At 35.7% G+C, this 18,424-nt stretch overlaps 1 protein-coding gene across 3 annotated transcripts in view; it reads right to left on the bottom strand.

Annotated features, from left to right (window-relative positions):
* LOC150093659 (uncharacterized) overlaps positions 1 to 18,424 on the bottom strand; it is a 162,131-nt gene that overhangs the window by 73,260 nt on the left and 70,447 nt on the right. For all 3 annotated transcript variants that reach the window (XM_090412751.1, XM_090412752.1, XM_090412749.1), the window contains exons 5-7: positions 12,244 to 12,330; positions 9,532 to 9,680; positions 2,645 to 2,738 (exon numbers count right to left, since the gene is read on the bottom strand). In XM_090412751.1, coding sequence (XP_090268877.1) covers positions 2,645 to 2,738; positions 9,532 to 9,680; positions 12,244 to 12,330 — 330 coding nt within the window. The remainder of the gene's footprint in view (positions 1 to 2,644; positions 2,739 to 9,531; positions 9,681 to 12,243; positions 12,331 to 18,424) is intronic.

The following is an 18,424-nucleotide window of genomic DNA, read 5'->3' as shown; positions in this document are numbered from 1 at the left end:
AGGTGGAGATGCCCTCTAAGGGCAGTTGTAGGTGGCCTGGAATGTAAAGTGGGACCTCTGGTGATAAGCGTTTCCCAAATCTTAGGAAGCTTAATGCAACCATATTTATTAAAATTTGGTCGATTCCTGAGGGCTGCTGTTGATTCTAAGAATAGTCTCTCTTTTTTTTTGAATTTGCTGTAGGTGGTGCATGGTGGTTTTTTCCCCATGAGATACTGTGGGTTGTATCCAAGACATGGTAAGCCAGGCCTGACTGACCATAGTCATGGTTGCAGATGTATGACTTATGTTCCTACAGGCGGATTGTTGCTGATTTGCCTGTCTGTCCAAATTATGTCAGTTTACAGGAACGGTACTTTATAGACTCCAGGCACTAAGTGAGGAGGGAGCTGATCTTTTGTAGAGCAGATAAGGGTAACAAGTTTGCGGTGGGGCTTAAATGCTGTGTGTAGGTTGTACTTTTTTAAAATCTTGGCTATTTTTTCGGATGTGCCATGGATGTAGAGAATGGTGACGGTATTTCTAAACTCATTCTGAAGAGAAGACCAGGGAATGGGGGAGGACCTGATTATTTTTTTAATACTGTGATTGCTGTAGCCATTGGAGAGGAAAGTGTTGTGTATGTGGTTAAGCTCAGTTGAAAGGGTGGTTCCACTGGAACAAATATTGTGGGCTCTCTTGGTAAGAGGTTTAATAATGCCATATTGTTGAGCGGGGTGGTGGTGGGAGAGTTGGTGAATGTATCTGCCTGTGTGTGTGGGTTTTCTATATACAGTGAAGGAAAGTGTACCGCTAAGAAGGCATGTAACTAAAGTGTCTAGGAAGGGTAAACAAACAACTGTGAATCTGTAATAGCACTCACAAGATTGGAATGCAGCCAACTGCTATTTTCAAAGTGCTAAAAACACTCGGGATTAGTAGGATGTTTGTGTATCGGACTATTGACCATTATAACAACATAGAAGACTGTCAACCATGCTGTGTTAGGATGCATCAGCTTGTGAGGGTTGTGAAGGTACACCTCTACTGTAATCCTATGAAAACGCAGACAGTAATGTTGTGAGAGACGAATGTTTCGCAGAAAATGATGTTAAGTGTACTAACTGATGACCTGGGATTGATGTTCATAATACCAACAAATGAACTTGTATGTTGTAATTTCTTATAGTTTGTGCTTAAAACTGTTAGTTCTCTTTACCCCTGAAGATGTTCGTCTTACATCTAACGAAACTTGTCAGGTTATTTTTAGTACTTGTTTAGTTTTTAAAAACAGTTCTCTAATAAACTTGTGGTCACAAAACTGGAATATTTCTATTGACAGAGATATCCTCTTCACAGTAAGATTTTCACCATTAAAGAATTGTTAAACCACCAAAATAATTGGGTATATCCCTCCTCCCAGATGGTAGCACAGCACGTGCATAGCATCCAGGATTCAGAGAGGTTATCACCCCTCAGTGATGGTTTAGTGGAGAATGATGTAGCAACAAGTTCAAGTCATCCTGCAAGATATCTATATTACCTTTATCAACTATTGCTCTACCCAGTTTGCATCATCAGCAAACAACTGGATACCTCCCCTTTGACTTTTGGCTATCATTAATGTACAAATTAACAAGTAGTGGCCCTAATACAAAGCCCTAGGTGCTCCACTAGTCTCCCTCATTCGCCTTTATTCCACTCCACCATACATCACCCTCTGATGTCTATCAGCCATCAACTTCATATCTATTCCCATTTGCTCCAACTTATGTAATAATATTCCATGTGGTATTTTGTCAAATGGCTTTGCAAAGTCCAGAAATATTATAGTGGAGTCATTTCTTGTCTCTAACTCCACTGTTACCTTATTATAAAATGTGAATAAATTACTAAGGCAGGACCTCCCTTTCACAAAGCCATGCTGTCTCCTATAGAGTATCATATTTTTATCCACTGATTCCTGAATTTTACTTTTAACCAACTTTTCCAATACTTGAACCACCAATCCAGAGATACTAATTGGTCTGTAATTTGCTACTTCGGTCATATTTCATACTTTTGGAAGTGCAAAACCAGAGTAACTAGAGAAATTAGGGGGAAGCAAAGCATGTGTCCAGCCACTCCTGGGACAAATGAGTATGAGTGCAGGAATGATTGTGAAGAGCTGGATATAGTTTCCCAGGTTTCGAATCTGAATGAGCAAGTAATGACATTATGTAATGGTAACTGTGGGCCAAATGGACCCAAATGATGACCAGCAGTCATTTGAAGTAATTTATTTAATTTTTGTTGGGGGGGGGGGGTTAATTTACATTAAGTAAAATTATTACTAAGGATGATACAAGTGGTAATGTGCATCATAACTGTGCTATGTCATCTTGTGATCATATATTATATGAATGTACATATGTGTATATAATGAAAATGCATTACATAAATTTCTGTGACTTTATGCATATCGTAACCTGGATGAGCTCTTAGGTTACACATATGATTGTTCAACATATTGTACTATTATAGGAAGCTTACAAATAAAAATAAAGCTTTCACTATATATATCTAAAATAAGTATCATAATAGTTAGGGGCTATATATATATATCTATCCATTAAATTTATAATGGAAATATTATACATAAAGATCATTTAAATCACTTACAAACCTTCTAGTGTGTGAACTAATTTACCAGTAGAAATATCAAAAACTTTGATGATGCCATCAATGGCTCCACTAGCAAGGTATTTTCCATCTGGACTCTACAATTAAAAATAAATCTGATGAGATAGACAAGATAGTCATAAATTTACCCTACATTTTGAAATACATATGAATGTGGTTTACATATAACTTGGTTTATGTGCATGAATCATTTAACAAAGTGTAGCATTAAAAAGTTATATCCTAAATAATTTATACATAGTAAAATAACACATTCTCTCAGGCAATCATCATTTGATGTAATTTATTTATTTATTTTTTGTTTGGTGGGGGGGGGGGGGATCTGCATTATGCAGAATTATGACCAACGATGATGATACAAGTGGCAATGCACATCATACCTGAGCTATGTCATCTTTTCCATTTCCTTCATAAATGTAAAATATCTTGATGACTAACTACTGTATTACCAGAATATTGAAAAGGCGGAAAACATTGTTAAGAAAGCATTAAGCAGAATTATTATTAATGATGATGATACAATTATCCCCTTGGTTATTCATTATCTATATGGATCACATTACGAAGGAAAGTGGTATTAAACCTGATATCAAAATTGGAGATGTTAAAGCTCTTTGCTTTATGTGGACGATGTTATACTTCTAAATAAATCTACTAAGTCTGCAAGATTCCCTGACTAAACTGAATAACTGTTGTAATAGATATGGTATGAAGGTCAGCAATAATAACACAAAGACAATGAAAATAGCCAGAAGCATCGAAAATATCAACTGTAGTGAATGAAGAACCTATAGAACAAGTAAAAAACATTTCAGCTACTCAGGCACAATGTTTAGTGAAGATGATAAATTAAATATGGAAATAGATAACAGAATCAACAAAGCTGGTATGGTAGGAAGTCAACTGAATAAATTTATATGGAATAAGAGAAAAATTAGCCAAAATACTAGATTAGCTGTATACAAGATAGTGTTCAAACCAATTTTAACTTATGAATCTGAGAGCTGGGTTAGAAATAAAACACTTGACCAAAGACTATAGACTGCAGATATGAGTGTCCTGAGAGAGATTAGAGAAGTGAACTGATGGCATCACAATATCATATTAAAAATGAGGATATTAGGACAGAATTTAATATTGTTAGCATCCAGGAATGTTTTAGCAGAGCTAATCTCAGGTAATATGGTCACTTAAACAGAATGGGAAAGGAAAGATTAGCAAAACAAGTGTTCTCTGTCAGGTTGGCAGGGAAAAAAGCCAGAGGAAGACCAAGATATAGGTGGATTGATATAAAAAGTGCCTTAGAGGATAGAAATATAAGATCTGATAATGTTGGAGTCTTGACAAATAACAGACTGATTTGGAGGAAAACTGTAGATAGAAAGTTGGTAATGATGTGAATTTTTCATGTAGTACTATCATATCCTGTACACCCCTTGAAGGTGCATGGCAGGAATTTGATGATGATACAAGTGGCAATGTGCATCACACCTGAGCTATGTCATCTTTTCCATTTCCTTCATAAATGTAAAATATTTTGATGACTGACTATTCTATCACCAGAATGTTGAAAAGGCAGAAAACACTGTCACACATTCATGGTTTCAAATGTATTACACAAAGAGTAATATTACAAAAAAAATAAGAAAATTAATTAAAATTACCACAGCAATGACTAATATCTATTGTTATTTATTTATTTTTATAATGGAATTCTTGTAGATAGGCTTATACATTGGTAACATGACTATTAATTAAAAGAAACTTTAATAAATACCTCCTATATTTCAGCAATGTCACATTGCCATCTTCATGGGAACATACTACTATGACACGTACATGCAGGCACTACAAAAAGCAAATGAAGCAGAAGCGAGAAAACTACTGTTGTTCCTAGAGTCCTAAAGGTGCTCCTAGTGGGCTATATTGGGTTGCCTTGGCTGTTGGGCTGAAGTTCTCGAGATGCAAGCTTCCCAAATTTGGGGCAGTCTCATGCACCCAAATTTGTTGAGGTTTTTTTAGAGCTGAGGCTGATTCCATGAATAAATATTTTAAATATGAAAGATTGTTCATGGAATCAGCCTCAGTATTAATTTTCTAGGACAAAAAAATAAGCAGAAATACATAAAGAACTAAAAACAGATTCAGTAGTGGAATTCTTACGCCATAACTCAAAATGATAGTACAACATAATGGAAATTCATAGAAGCTGGGACATTGCCCGGTTAAACAAGGCCCCATTGTTGTCATCAGGGAAACAGAGCAAACAGTGAAAAGTCAGCTACCTGGAACAAACCCCAACCCAACATCAGCAGAGATTAAGATCGGCACATCAACAGAAAAAAAATGGAACTAACAGAAGAATTGGATAAATACCAGATCAACATAATAGGTGTTACTGAAATAAAGACAAAAACATGTGAGATCTTTCATATAAGATTTGGCACTCTGAAGGCAGATCTTGGAAGAAAGGCCATCCTTAAAATTATCATGTGTTATGCTCCTACATCGACTTCAAGTGATAATGAGATAAATGAATTCTATAAGAATCTTGAGGAGCCGCTACAGCAAAAGTCCACTTACACTTTTATATGTGGTGACCTTGATGCTAAAATTGGGAAGGATGGAAATCAAGAAACTGTCATTGGTTCCTTTGGACTAGGTAACAGAAATGAAAAAAATTGTCAGAAGCAGAAAAACTTTTCATCCTGAATGCCTTCTTCCAAAAAAAAGAGCAGGAAAAGCAGACTTGGGAATCCCAAATGGCAATATAAGAAATGAAACAGACTACATTCTAACAGACTGCAAAAGAATAATTCAAAATATAGGAACAATTGGCAGAAAGTATTTTGACATCCATTCAGTCCACACAAATTGACCAAAAGAAAAAAAAAAAAAAAAATCAGCTAACGCCTTTTTTTTTTTTTTTTTAATTCCCGTATACGGGGAGTAGGCGAGGCCATTTAGCCCTATCTAACTTTTGGAGACTGAGTGGGCAGTTCAATCTCCACTGGTACCAATCCAGTTGACCAAAAGAAGGAAGAAAAAATACAGACAATCTCAAACCATGCAAAGTAACCCAAACATTTAGATCCTGATTGGCTTAAGCAATCCGTTGATCAAATAAAATGGAGTATTACTGAATATGACATTCACAAGGACCATTACAAGCTCCAAGAAAATCTAAATGCATGGAAAATTCTAAATTCAATTAAGAACACCCCCCAAAAAAGAAACTCTCCATACAAACCTTGAATTTACTAAAAAAAAAAAAAAGAGAAAAGAACTGAAAGATAAATCAAACTCAAAACTTAAATATATAAAGTTATTTGCAAAGTATTAAGAAAGAAGATCCCAGAGGACCGTCAAACTTATAGGAGAAAAAAAAAAGACTGAGAAATGCCACTGAATCTAAAAAGAGTATAAAGATTTGAAAGAGAATTAACTATGAAAAGGCCAACCCCAACAGCACTACGAGATTAAGATGGAAGAAGACACACAAACAGAACAAAAATGGAAAAGATAGTACAAGACTTCTACAATGATATTTTTGCATCGATATATTCTTTACCCCAAACCAAAACTTGATAATATATACTTGATAAAACATACCAGAAGTGCTCCCAGACGAAATAGAATATGCACTCAAAAACATGAAAGCCAATACAGCTTCCAGTATCAATCAGATGAATTCAATCTATTGAACAGGTACAGTTGATGATATACACCCTCTGTCCAAAATGAAACTGAACTTTTCGAAAATAGAAGAAACTAGTGGCGCCACCTGGTGTATCTTTTTGTTGTTGAAAGCTTCTCGGCTTCTAATGAAATTTGTTTCATTAGAAGCCGAGTTATAGTGCCAAGAGTGACAGTGTGTTTTGACGAACAGTCGGAAAATGAGTTTCAAACAGAGAGCTGCGATTGACTTTTGTGTTAAACTTGGTAAAAGTTTTACCAAAATGCATCAAATGCTTCAAAAAGTATATGGTGATGAATGCTTATCCCTTACGAGTGGTTTAAGCGATTTCAAAGTGGTCATGAGATGCTTGAGGACGATGAAAAGCCAGGCAGTCCAAAAACTGGACTGAGTTAACACCCAAAAAGTGCGTGATTTCATCAAAGAAAACCCGAAATCATCCATGAGATTGATTGAAGATGAATTGGGGATTCCAAAATCAACTGTGCACAACATTTTGACTGAGAGTTTGGGCCTTCGTAAATTGAATTTGCGATTTGTTCACCACAAGTTGACCGACGACCAAAAAATGTATCGAATTGAACATTGCAAGGACCTCATTAAAACCGCTCGTAAGGACTCAAACTTCCCTTGGAATCGTAGAAACAAAGCGCCAGAGTGCTGAGTGGAGACCACCATAAGAGGGGCATCGGAAAAAAAGTTGCTCGGAGAAGTCAAAAGTAAAGACAATGCTGATTTGTTTCTAAGATTCCAAGGGCATTATTCAACAAAGAATTCATTCCGCCTGGCCAAACGGTCAATGGTGAGCTTCATCTCAAAGTTTTGAAGCGATTGATAGCGAGAATTCGTCGCATATGGCATGAATATCGGATGCAGGCAGCTAGTCACTTTTGCATGATAATGCACCATCTCATCGTTCGAACATTGTGAGACAGTTTTTGAGCAAAAACCAAGTTTGTGTTGGATCACTCACCATATTCACTTCATTTGCCGATGAAAGGAAAGCGATACAACACCATTGAAAACGTTCAAGCAGCAGTAACCACGACCCTCAACAGTATCCCAAAAACCAATATAAAAAACTCATTTAATGAATTAATTGACCATGCCAAACGCTGTATCGAAGCTGAGGGAGAGTATATGATTGAAATAAATTATTTGAATAATTATAATTGGTCTGTGTTTTATTTTCAATCAAAACTTTGGTTTCTTTTTGAACAGAGGGTGATCATTTTATAATCAATTTTATCTGATCCAACAGCAGTTGGGTAGCATGTAAGTAAGGAGCAGCTTTCATTTCTTGTTTTGTGAATGGCCTGTTGTGGTGTTCCATGCTGCCTGAAGAGAACAGAATTTGCTGCTTTTAAATTTTGGGGCAAGGAACTCTGGGTAAAATGTTTCCTATGTTTTGGATATTTTTGTCAAAATCGATTATGAGATGATCAAACATCATCAACTATACCTGTTCAACAGAATTTTCTGTGAGAACGTTTTTCTGAATGCCTGGCAAATAGGGATTATTTATGCCTTTCCTAAGCCAGATAAAGTTCCAAAATCCCCAGTAAACTTGAACCAGTTGCTCTGACAAGCTGCTGGAAAAAATTGTTAACTCTCATCTTTTATAGTTTGTGGAGAGAAACAACCTTTTTTCCAGAACACAATATGGTTTCCACAAACATCATTCAATAACAATTATTAGTTTCCTGTATAAGCAGTGGCAGGATGGAGGGTGAGCAGATAGTTGAATCAATTGCAGTGAATTTTTGGACAGGTAAATGGGAAAAAAGTGTTTGTTGCTCCCTATATTGAAAAGGGAAAGATTATCTTCCTTTGATATTAGCTTGAACATTACCAACAAAATGCTGAGTCAATTTAAATTCTCCATTTGAAGTAAAGGGGATGATAATATGACATCAAGGTCTGTGTACATCTGCAGCAAGATGTAAGCATACAGCAAATCTGATTCTGAGTTGGATGCAACTGCTTCTACATTAAGTGGGACTTGCTAGGAGTATGGAAAGCAAAAGCAGATCATTTTATACTTCTACAAGCATTGACATCATCAATGTTTTGACAGAATCATTCAAATTCCACTGTAGAAATGTTTTGATTATTTCTTTCTGGTGGTATTATCTGGTATCTGATGTTGTGAGGTTTTGTTTTCAATGGCCTTGAATTTTTTCTTTTTGGAAAATTGTGGATGACCAGTGTCTATCTTGAATATATATATATATATATTCAAGATGTCAAACTGGACTCCCTCTAGAGCATCAGTTCCCAACCGGTGGTACGCTTCGTGTACCCCTGAACGGCACATGCTGGGCCGTTCAGGGGTACACGGAAAATAATCGGTAATGGCAGAAAAACAAGTAAAGTAAACTATTTTACATTAAGATATGCACGGAACAAAAGTGTCAGTATTTAAAACCAGCTATTTTAAAAACAAGGGGTACAATTTATAGAAATGGATTTAAAAAGGTATAGATTATATATATATATACCTTTATATAGATTATAGTTAATATACCCACTGCTCTAGAGCACTAGGTATATTAATTGTTTATCTTCTTATTGGAGGAGCAGAGATATCCATCTTATCTAATAATGGATTTGGAGCTATGTTCTGATACTCTGCAGTGCATGTTCCATTATTTTTTTAATTCGTGCAGTTTCATTTATTGGAACCATTTTTGGCAGGTCCTCAGGAGTAAGCTCATATCAATTTTTGTCTTTTAGCAAGCAAATTGCACCATTCAAAGGTGTTGTAATGGTGAGAAAGTTGGACTGACATACATGTTAAGGTCCTAGCTTGTTATTCATATTCTTTACAGGATAAGCTGAGGTCTACCAAGGGCTTCCCCTTATTTAATATAATTAAAGCACAAAACAGCCAACAAACACCAACTAAATAAAGTTCTTTCTTACCCTCACTCCTGAAAGCATCCTTTCTGCCATGAAATTGATCTCAAAGTATTCATCCTAGCATTTTTTTTTTAATGTATATTTATTGTATTTATATTTGCAATTCTGTATATACACCAAATGTATGTAATTAGCAAATATGTCCTTATGGTTAGTAGTAAATGTTTTCTGTTTTCGTTTCTTATGATAAATAGTTTGATGTATTTATTTATTTTATTTTTCCAGTTTGGCTGAAAAACTTGAAAACTTACAAAAGCAATGCTCAGTGTAAACTTTCCTGTTGTGTCTAATGATGACTCTAACTTTCCACTTTCTAAGCCATAGAGATTTACAGCACCTGAATGACTTCCTGAAGCTACATACTTGGAATCAGGTGAGAAGGTTACTGTCCATGCATTTACTGAAAATATATTAGATCAAAACATAATCTAATTACATATTGCTACTAACAAATATAAACAGACATTAAAAAATTGCCAAAAGGATAAGCCAAACATTTTTGAAATTTATACATTTATATTTTCATTCTTTACTTGGTCATAAATAATTATATCTGTTCTGTATATCAAAGTAAGTAGCTTATTATCGAGAACAAAATAATATGTGAATCATGTTATTTCTTCAATATCTTTTTTATGGTTTAGAATGAGAGACCAATGTTGTCTAATTAAAAAAAACTTTTGAATTTAAAGATGGGCATAACAGAAAGTGAAGAAATCAAAATATGAAGAGCAAATGATTAATTCAAAGAGTTCAAGGTCACACCTCTGGATAACCATTCTCACTTGACCCAAGATACTGCATCAAGCTGTTAACATTGATACAGTCATAAGCACTAAAACTCTTATATATTCATTAGGCCAAACTCTACACGCAAAGAAAACTGTGCAACATACCTGTTGCATAAATTGTCAAAATTTTTTGGATGAACTGACACCTGAGATGGGATGATAAGTTAGCCAAACAGTTAACTAAATCTTCATCCTCACTTACTGGTCAAACTTCTTATATTAAAAATTCCACTGATTTCAAATCTTTAATCCAAAATAATAATGATATCACTGTGAGCTTTGATGTTAGCTCTATATTTACCAATTTCTGACACTTGATTATACTTCATATAGATTTATTTCATAGTAAAAACATTAAGTTAATTATAGTCAGTGGCATCCATCAAAACTGTATTTCCTTTGTTGGCTTTTGTTATAATAATGCTAGTATTTTGGTACAAAGACTGGAGAGCTTGTACTTCACATAATGAAATATTCAGAGGACGAGGTTTAGCTTTATACAAAATCTGTGCAATCTCAAACCATAGTTTTTTAGCCTCATTTGTGCACAAATCCCTGATCCCTCATTCTACACCTACCATGAAGTCTAAAATGAGGTAATCAACAAGGTATTAATGCAAAATCTGGATCTTTTCACAATACATTCAATTCTAGGAGATCTGCCTAGAAAAATGCAAGAAATATATCTGCTGCCATAACTATGGTCATTCAGGTCTAGCTGACCATGCCTGAGATACCCTGCAGAGAATCAAACAACAGCAGATTTGAAAAATCAGCTAAATTATAATAAATATGGTTATGCTAATCTTCCCAAGATTTGGGAAACTAATTCTTAGGCTTCCTGCCCATAAAGGGAAACATTCATAGGACTTTAAGCCTCTGGCCTTACTTTTTCCACTTATAGTTTTGTGTGCGCTTTTACAATTTTAAGACTGTATTCCTGATGACAATGTCTCTGTGACTTAGATGAACTATAGGATCCATTAAACATGTGTTTAGTTTGACAATCATTCTAAAAAAAAAAAAAAAAAAAAAGAGAGAGAAAGCCATGGATTGAAAGTCAGAAAATACATGGAATGAAATCTGTTTAGTATCAATTAACTTCAGATTTGATTTTTCAAAAATATGTATGATGCTACCGAAGTTTATTACAAACAAAACCTGCATATTATTCTTCTTGTATAGCTCAGTCAGTATAGAAGAAGCTCGTTGGTTGGAAAGACCTGGGTTTGATTCTCATCCATGACGTGAAGACCTTCATCTGGTCTTTTTTTCGACAAAAGGTGAGGTAGTTGGTCTCATATTGGAGGCCTGAATAATAATAATAATAATAATAATAATAATAATAATATGAAGGTAGGGGGTTTTTTTCACCCGGAAACTCGGGTTTTTCATCCCCCAGAACAGGCAAACCAGCTATGCATCTACAGACATAGGACACACTGGGAGGCATAGGGCTAACTAACCACCTTATCTCCTCAAGTTACAGTTGCAAAGTCCAAGAATACTTGGAAAAGTCATGGACATTTAAGTGCCTGTTAGGACCACTGATAGGATAGGATATTTTATGTAAGCATATGTCAAATTTTTTTTTTTTTACAAATGTTTGTTCCAATTTTTGATGTACTGCAGTAATGTCATCATCAACAAATACCTGATGTGCACTCCTCAAGGAATGTATAGCACACTATAATAAATTATATATCTATTAAGTAATTCATATCTTACAGAATGCACTACTGTAATCTTCACAAATAACAGAATGCAGTACTTAACAGATATATTATACTTAGTAGATATAGAAACTATTGTAACTGGATTTTAGTACATAAATTATGTGAAATAAGACCAAACAATATGATAATGAATGACAGTTTAATAGAATGCAGATGCATCACTATCCATTAATGTCAGGACCAGATTAGTCAGTTCTATGATATAAAAGTAATAATATTTCATAGCAAATACAACAAGTTATAAAAAAGGCTACTTGTGGGTAATAGCATTAGTATGCTATCAAACACCTATATATTATATCTGTTAATTATATTTTTTGCATCCAAGCCTATAAAAGATATGGCCTTAGTGCTTTTTTTTTAACATGATCATTTGCTCATTCTTTCATTTATATACACATATTATAATATGCATAATTGCAAAAGAAAAACATACCTGGTCCTGCATCTATACTTTTTAACTGCTGTCCCGTTTGTAAATCCCAAAAGTGAATGTGGCTATCTAGAGAGCTGGAAGCAGCCACTAACACAAAAAAAACATAAGCAAATAAATAACTAATAAGTGACTAAATAAATGAATAAGCATTCGTTTAAGGGTTAAGCGAATGCTTATTCATTTATTTATTATAAAGACAGTTAACTAGTATGAGGCCTTCATGTAACCTATAAGGAGCACAGGGAACTGACTGGGGCTTTTCATCCAGCAACTAATCTTCACTTTCCATGGAAGGTGAAGATTTGTGTCCCATTATTAAGTATTCACTTGAATGATAAACAAATGACAAATTAGCTGGTAATTCAAGAGTTATATGACCAAACTGGATTCTATATAGGCTGAAATCAGATATACATTATAATATTATAACATAATTAGATAACATGATGTTTGAAGTACTGCTCAGTAAAACAAGATATCTGGTTTTCATCAGGAACAGGAAAATACTGAAAAGTTAGATGAGCTTGTACTAATTACCAGAACAACCTCAACAGAACTGAAGATGGATACTGACAATGTATGAAATGGAAAACATGAGAAGGAAAAAAGATGAGGAAAACGATTTACTAAGCCAGGGATCAGGAAAATAAGGGAGCAGCCACAGTCACAAAAATACTAAACATCAAGCCAAATTTCTTGAATAGGAATCAATTTCAAGAGTTATGCACAAAAATTTCAAAATGAGAAACTGGAATGTGACACATATTTGGCTACAATGCAATAGAAGGCTCTAGTAGGAAAATATAAGAAATTTTTGAGCCGAAATTTCAAACCAATTTTAATATTGGGATCTGAAAGCCAAATCAGAAATAAAATGGTTGAGTAAATCCAACAGATATGAGAGCAAATAAAATTAGAGAAGTAAATGTCATTAATGACAAATATACTGAAAATGAAGATATTGGAAAACAATTGAATATTATGAAGATTCAAGAATGTGTAATCAGACATAATACAGTAGTATTAAACAAAATGGACAATCAAAGATTAACAAAATAAGTGTCTAATAAAGATCCAGAGGAAGAAATCGTAGACCACAAATAGTACATCAATTTGAAAGAAAACTTTTCATGTAAAACCTGATAATATTTATTGTATGGAATGCAGTAATTCAACTAGTAAATGAATTTCGAAACCTCCGTAGCTCAATCAGTATAGACGAAGCCCTTTGGTCGGAAAGACCTGGGTTCGACTCCCGTCGGTGACATGACGAACCTTTATCTGGTCTTTTTCGGCTAAAGATGAGTTAAGCCAGTCTCATACGGAGGTGTGGGGGGGGGGGTTCTCCTAGAAAATTGGGATTTTTCATTTCCCAGAACACATGGATTAGTCAGAAATACTGCTCTTAGGAGATGCAGCAAGGAGTGGCAACCTGACTGCATTAATTAGTTGTAAGACCACTAGCGATAAAATGAATTTCATCACTAGTGGTCTTACATCATAACACTATACTACTCTAAAAGTAACCTGAAGAAGTGCCATATTTGGTTGCTAGAATTGGATTTCCCAACTATCTAATTCTAACCTCAAAAATGATAGTGATATACTCAAGGATTACAGCCTTTCATTCAATATGCTGTTTAATTCGAAGTGGATTATATCACCTAGCCTAAAAAACATCATTTTGCATGATTTTCAGCTCTTGTATTTCAAAATATACTACTGAATTAAAATACAAAATGAAAAAATTCAAATACAAACTGTACCTGTTGATTAATTATTTACTTTTAATTCAAAGGTTGCAATATTTAAGGTACCCCAAAAATAATATTCAAATATTCTCTTGATTTTCCTTTTTTAGACCCGATCTGAAATAAAAGGGCTGCTAGTGTGGTAAGACAGATGCAACGAGTGACGTGAGCTGTTTAGTACAGTATTAGTAGTAAGGAAAAATATTATCGTGTTTATTTCGTGACAATATTGATATTTAAATTTATGCTATTCGAATTAATGATTTTTTTTTTTTTGCATAACTGTGTGGCATTTGTGTTTAGTATTTAGTTAAGATTTTATGATCTCAGCATTGTCTCCATGTGTAGCAATTATAATCAATGTGGCGACTGTCAGTTACAGTACCAGCCTTAGCCTTTCCCCATTCAAAGACTACATTATTCATAGTCTTTCGTAGACTACATTATTCTGAGACATAAGTGTCTTGATCTTGGGATTCAGTGGTGGTGGTGAAGGGCTTTGGAAACAGGTGATTTTCAGTTTGTGGATACCAGTAGTATGTCGAAGGATAGAGAGAGAATATTAAAGACCTACATACTGATTTAGCCTCGGGTAGTTTAGTGGACGGAGATGGTTTGTCTGATGGCCATGATTGTGTGTGTGAATGGTAATTGAAAGCAGAATGTGTGGAGAGAGAAACAGAACTGCTGAGAAAGGAGATGGAAGAAATGAAGATTGAGTTGAACGGTGAATGAAGATCTTGGGAGGATAGAAAGGTTGGCTAGTGTGAGAGGAACAAGAGTAGATATAAGAGAACAGCATCAGAGAGCAAGGGAGAGACCTGTGGAGAGATTGAATCATTCAATGCCACAAACTCATTCCCTTTATTCCTAATGCTCATAGCATTTTTATACAGATAAGCCAGTCTATTACCAGCCTTCTTATAGTCATTATTACTCCCCTCATACTCCACCTGGTTCTGTAATATGATGAACATCCCCTTATTTCTCAAGCCAATATCCCCACAAGGCCATCCCTGCAACATTCCAAATGTGCAATAAGAGATGTGGAAGCAAGGGATAGAGAGGAAGAACAGGAGAGCGAGTCAAAGATGTCAATAAGAAAAAGATGAATGAATCTATTTGGAGTGTCATATATGGAGATTTGATGATTTGAGGTGTGCAGAGTGCCAGAGGAGTGCTTGCCTGGTGGAACAACAGAATATGGTAATGGCAGGAAGAGGGGTGAAAGTGTAGAGAAGATGATAGTAATGGCTGGGAGGAATGACCTGAGAAGTAGTGTGACAACGAGGTTATTTTTGAGGTTGATGTTAGACAGTGCAGCAGAAATGTGTCTGAGGAAAGAGTGGGCATCTTGTCCCAGTATAATAATGCAGGGTAGAGGAGAAGAGCAGTGATGACAAATGAGATCATAGCAAGAATATGCAGGAAAAGGGGGGTGTGGAATATGTGGATGTGTGGAGTATGTTTGGGGACAGAAGGGAGCTGTATGCAAGAGATGGATTGCATTTGAATGCAGAAGGGTGCAGGCATTTGGAGAGAGATTGTTGTTTTCTGGGCAATGAGTGTGTCGAGACAGGGAAACTACAATTGCACAGGTGGAATGTTGCAAATGCTGCATGTGGGGATAATGGCTTGCAAAATAAGGGAGTGTACACTATATTACAGGGTGAGGTGGAATATGAGGGGAGTGATAATGGCTATAAGAAGGCAGGCAATACACTGGTTTTTCTGTGTACAAATGCTAGGAGCATTAGGAATAGTTTGTGGCATTGATTGACTCACTCTCTTCAAAGATCGTCGGTATTGGTGAAACTTGGTTAACTAAGGAGGATGTTCCAACAGGGACAGAAATTGAAGGGTATGGCATATTTTGGCAGGATAGGGAAGGTAGACATGGTAGTGGAGTGTTACTCATGATAAGAGATGAATTGTGCACTCTCAGGATGGAGAATCTCAGTGGAAATAGCACTAATGGCTTTGAGAGTATGTGGGGTGAGATGAATGTTCATAGGACAAGATATTTAGCAGGGTGTTGTTACAGACCAGGGAATATAGATGGCATTGAGCAGGAAATGTTTAGACAAATTAGTTTGGCAAGTGCAACATGGGCAATCATTATGGGAGACTTCAACTATAGTGATATAAATTGGGAAGAGACAGCATGCAATAATAAGGGAACTGAATTGTTGGATTTCTTGATCAATTTAGTCATAGCATCAAAGGATCTGATTATGATTGAGATGGCAAACTTGCTCCCCCATTGGTGAGAGTGACCACATAGTCCTGATTTGGAGGATGAATAGGCATGTGGAGGTATCAAAACTGGGACATTCTTACAATTATAAGGCAGGTCACTGTCTAGAAATATTTAAGGAAAAATTGTTGCAGCAATGACAGATTGTATAACTCAAGTGAAGAAGATAAAGCAATTTGGAGTCAAATAGATGATAAAAGGAAAACTGAAGAAGAAAAAGAAATTATGGAAAGCATATAAACAGAGAGGTGGAGAGCAGTTACATGAGGAATATAAGGCTCAGGTTAGGAAAGTGACTAGTATTGTAAAGAGAGAAAAATTAATATCAAAGGAGACTGCCAGCCACTGCAATTCACAGATAATCACAAGGAGTTTTTTTTGCTATGTGGCGAGCAGGAGGAAAAATGATAGTGGATGGATTATCTTGCAGGATAGAGATCGGAATTGGGTGACCAAAGCAGATGACACAGTTGAGCTATTTAATGATCACTTTATTAGTGTTCCTACAGGCTTTATTTCCAGAAGGATAATGAGTGGTGAAGTATTAGAAGTGAATGAAGAGATGTATTGGAATACTGAGTACACTAAATGTCAATAAGGCAGGGGGACTAGATGGAATTTCACTATGAGTTTTAAGGGAATGTGCTATGGCACTGACTGTGCCATAAACTTGGCTGTTTAATGAAAGTCTTGTAATGGGGCAGGTTCCTAGAGAGTGGGAAAGAGGGTAAGATAGTATCATTTCATAAGGGTTGTGAACTCACATACAGAATTGAAGAGATGAGGGTAATATTATTTATGTAAGCCAGCATGGATTTGTTAAAGGGTACTTTTGTTTTAATAATCTGGTTACCTTTCACATTCGCTGTCATTTTTTTTTTTTTTTGATTTTCCAAGGCATTTGACAAGGTGCCACATGATAAGTTGATTTTTAAGGTGCATCATATGGGTTTGGATATCAAGTTAGTTTAGAGAAGGGGTGCTTAAGGGTCAAAGCTGTATAACTGAGAGGAGACCTCCACATAGCCTTTAAAGGAATGCGGAGAACCGACCAGGGCTTCTGACCTAATGTCCAATCCTCACCTTCTCGTGGTGCACCCTGTTGGGTATCTACTTTGATACTGAACGAACGAGGATGGGCTGACAATTTGGGATTTAGCCGACCAAATTGTATTCTTATTGGTTAAACCAAAATAAAAAATGATGGTACAACATGACAAAATTTCATGCCGGCTGGGGTGTCGCCCGGTTAAACAAGGCCCTCGATGTTTTCGCCAGGGAACCAGGGCGAACAGCGAAAAGTCAGCTACTGGAACAAATCTGAAAACAAACCCCAACTCAACATCACCAGAGTTAAAAATCGGTACTATCAACATAAGAAGCCTGAATGACAAAGAAATGGAGCTAGCTGAGGAATTAGATAAGTACCAGATCGACATAATAGGGGTGACTGAAACAAAAAAGACCAAAACTGGTGAGATCTTTCTGAGCAATAAATACAAAATGTTATATTCAGGCAATGACAATTAAGGAAAAGAAGGAGTAGCCATAGTATTCAACACAAAATACGAGGCTAATCTTCTTGAATGGCAGTCAGTCTCAAGTAGAGTAATGTGGGCAAATATGAGAATGGGGAACTGGACAATGAGACTTATTTGTGCCTATGGTCCCACAGAAGGTTCTACTAAGGTAGAAGTGGAGGAATTTTTTGACGCTTTAGAAAAAGCAACTGACACAATGAAAAAGGAAAAGTTGGTCCTTGTTGGGGATCTAAATAGCAGAGTAGGAAGTGATTGTCAGACATACCAAAATATTTTGGGAAAATTTGGAGAAAAGAGCAAAGCCAATAATAATGGCAAATACCTGTTGGATTTTTGATGAGGACATGATATGTTTATTACTAACACCATGTTCCAACATAAAAATGTGCACAAATTCACATGGAGAGAAGAGGCTAGGAATAAGAAAAGTCTCATTGACTATGTTATTGTTGATAGTGATGTTTTCTCCCTGGTGCAGGACACCAGAGTGTACAGAGGATTTGAAATTGGAAGTGATCACTATTTAGTCTTGAGCAGGATAAAATTGAATTTCATATTGAAAACAATAACATGTAAGAAAGTTTTAAAGTGAATAAAAGTTGAGCAGCTCTCAGATGTAAACTGTAGACTAA

Source organism: Typopeltis vanoorti, chromosome 23 (assembly GCF_054136105.1).
Source record: "Typopeltis vanoorti isolate ZY-2024b chromosome 23, IOZ_Tvanoo_1.0, whole genome shotgun sequence".
Taxonomy (NCBI): Eukaryota; Metazoa; Arthropoda; class Arachnida; order Uropygi; family Thelyphonidae; genus Typopeltis; species Typopeltis vanoorti.
Note: the sequence above shows the minus strand (reverse complement) of the source record. Positions and strands in the feature narration are given on the sequence as shown.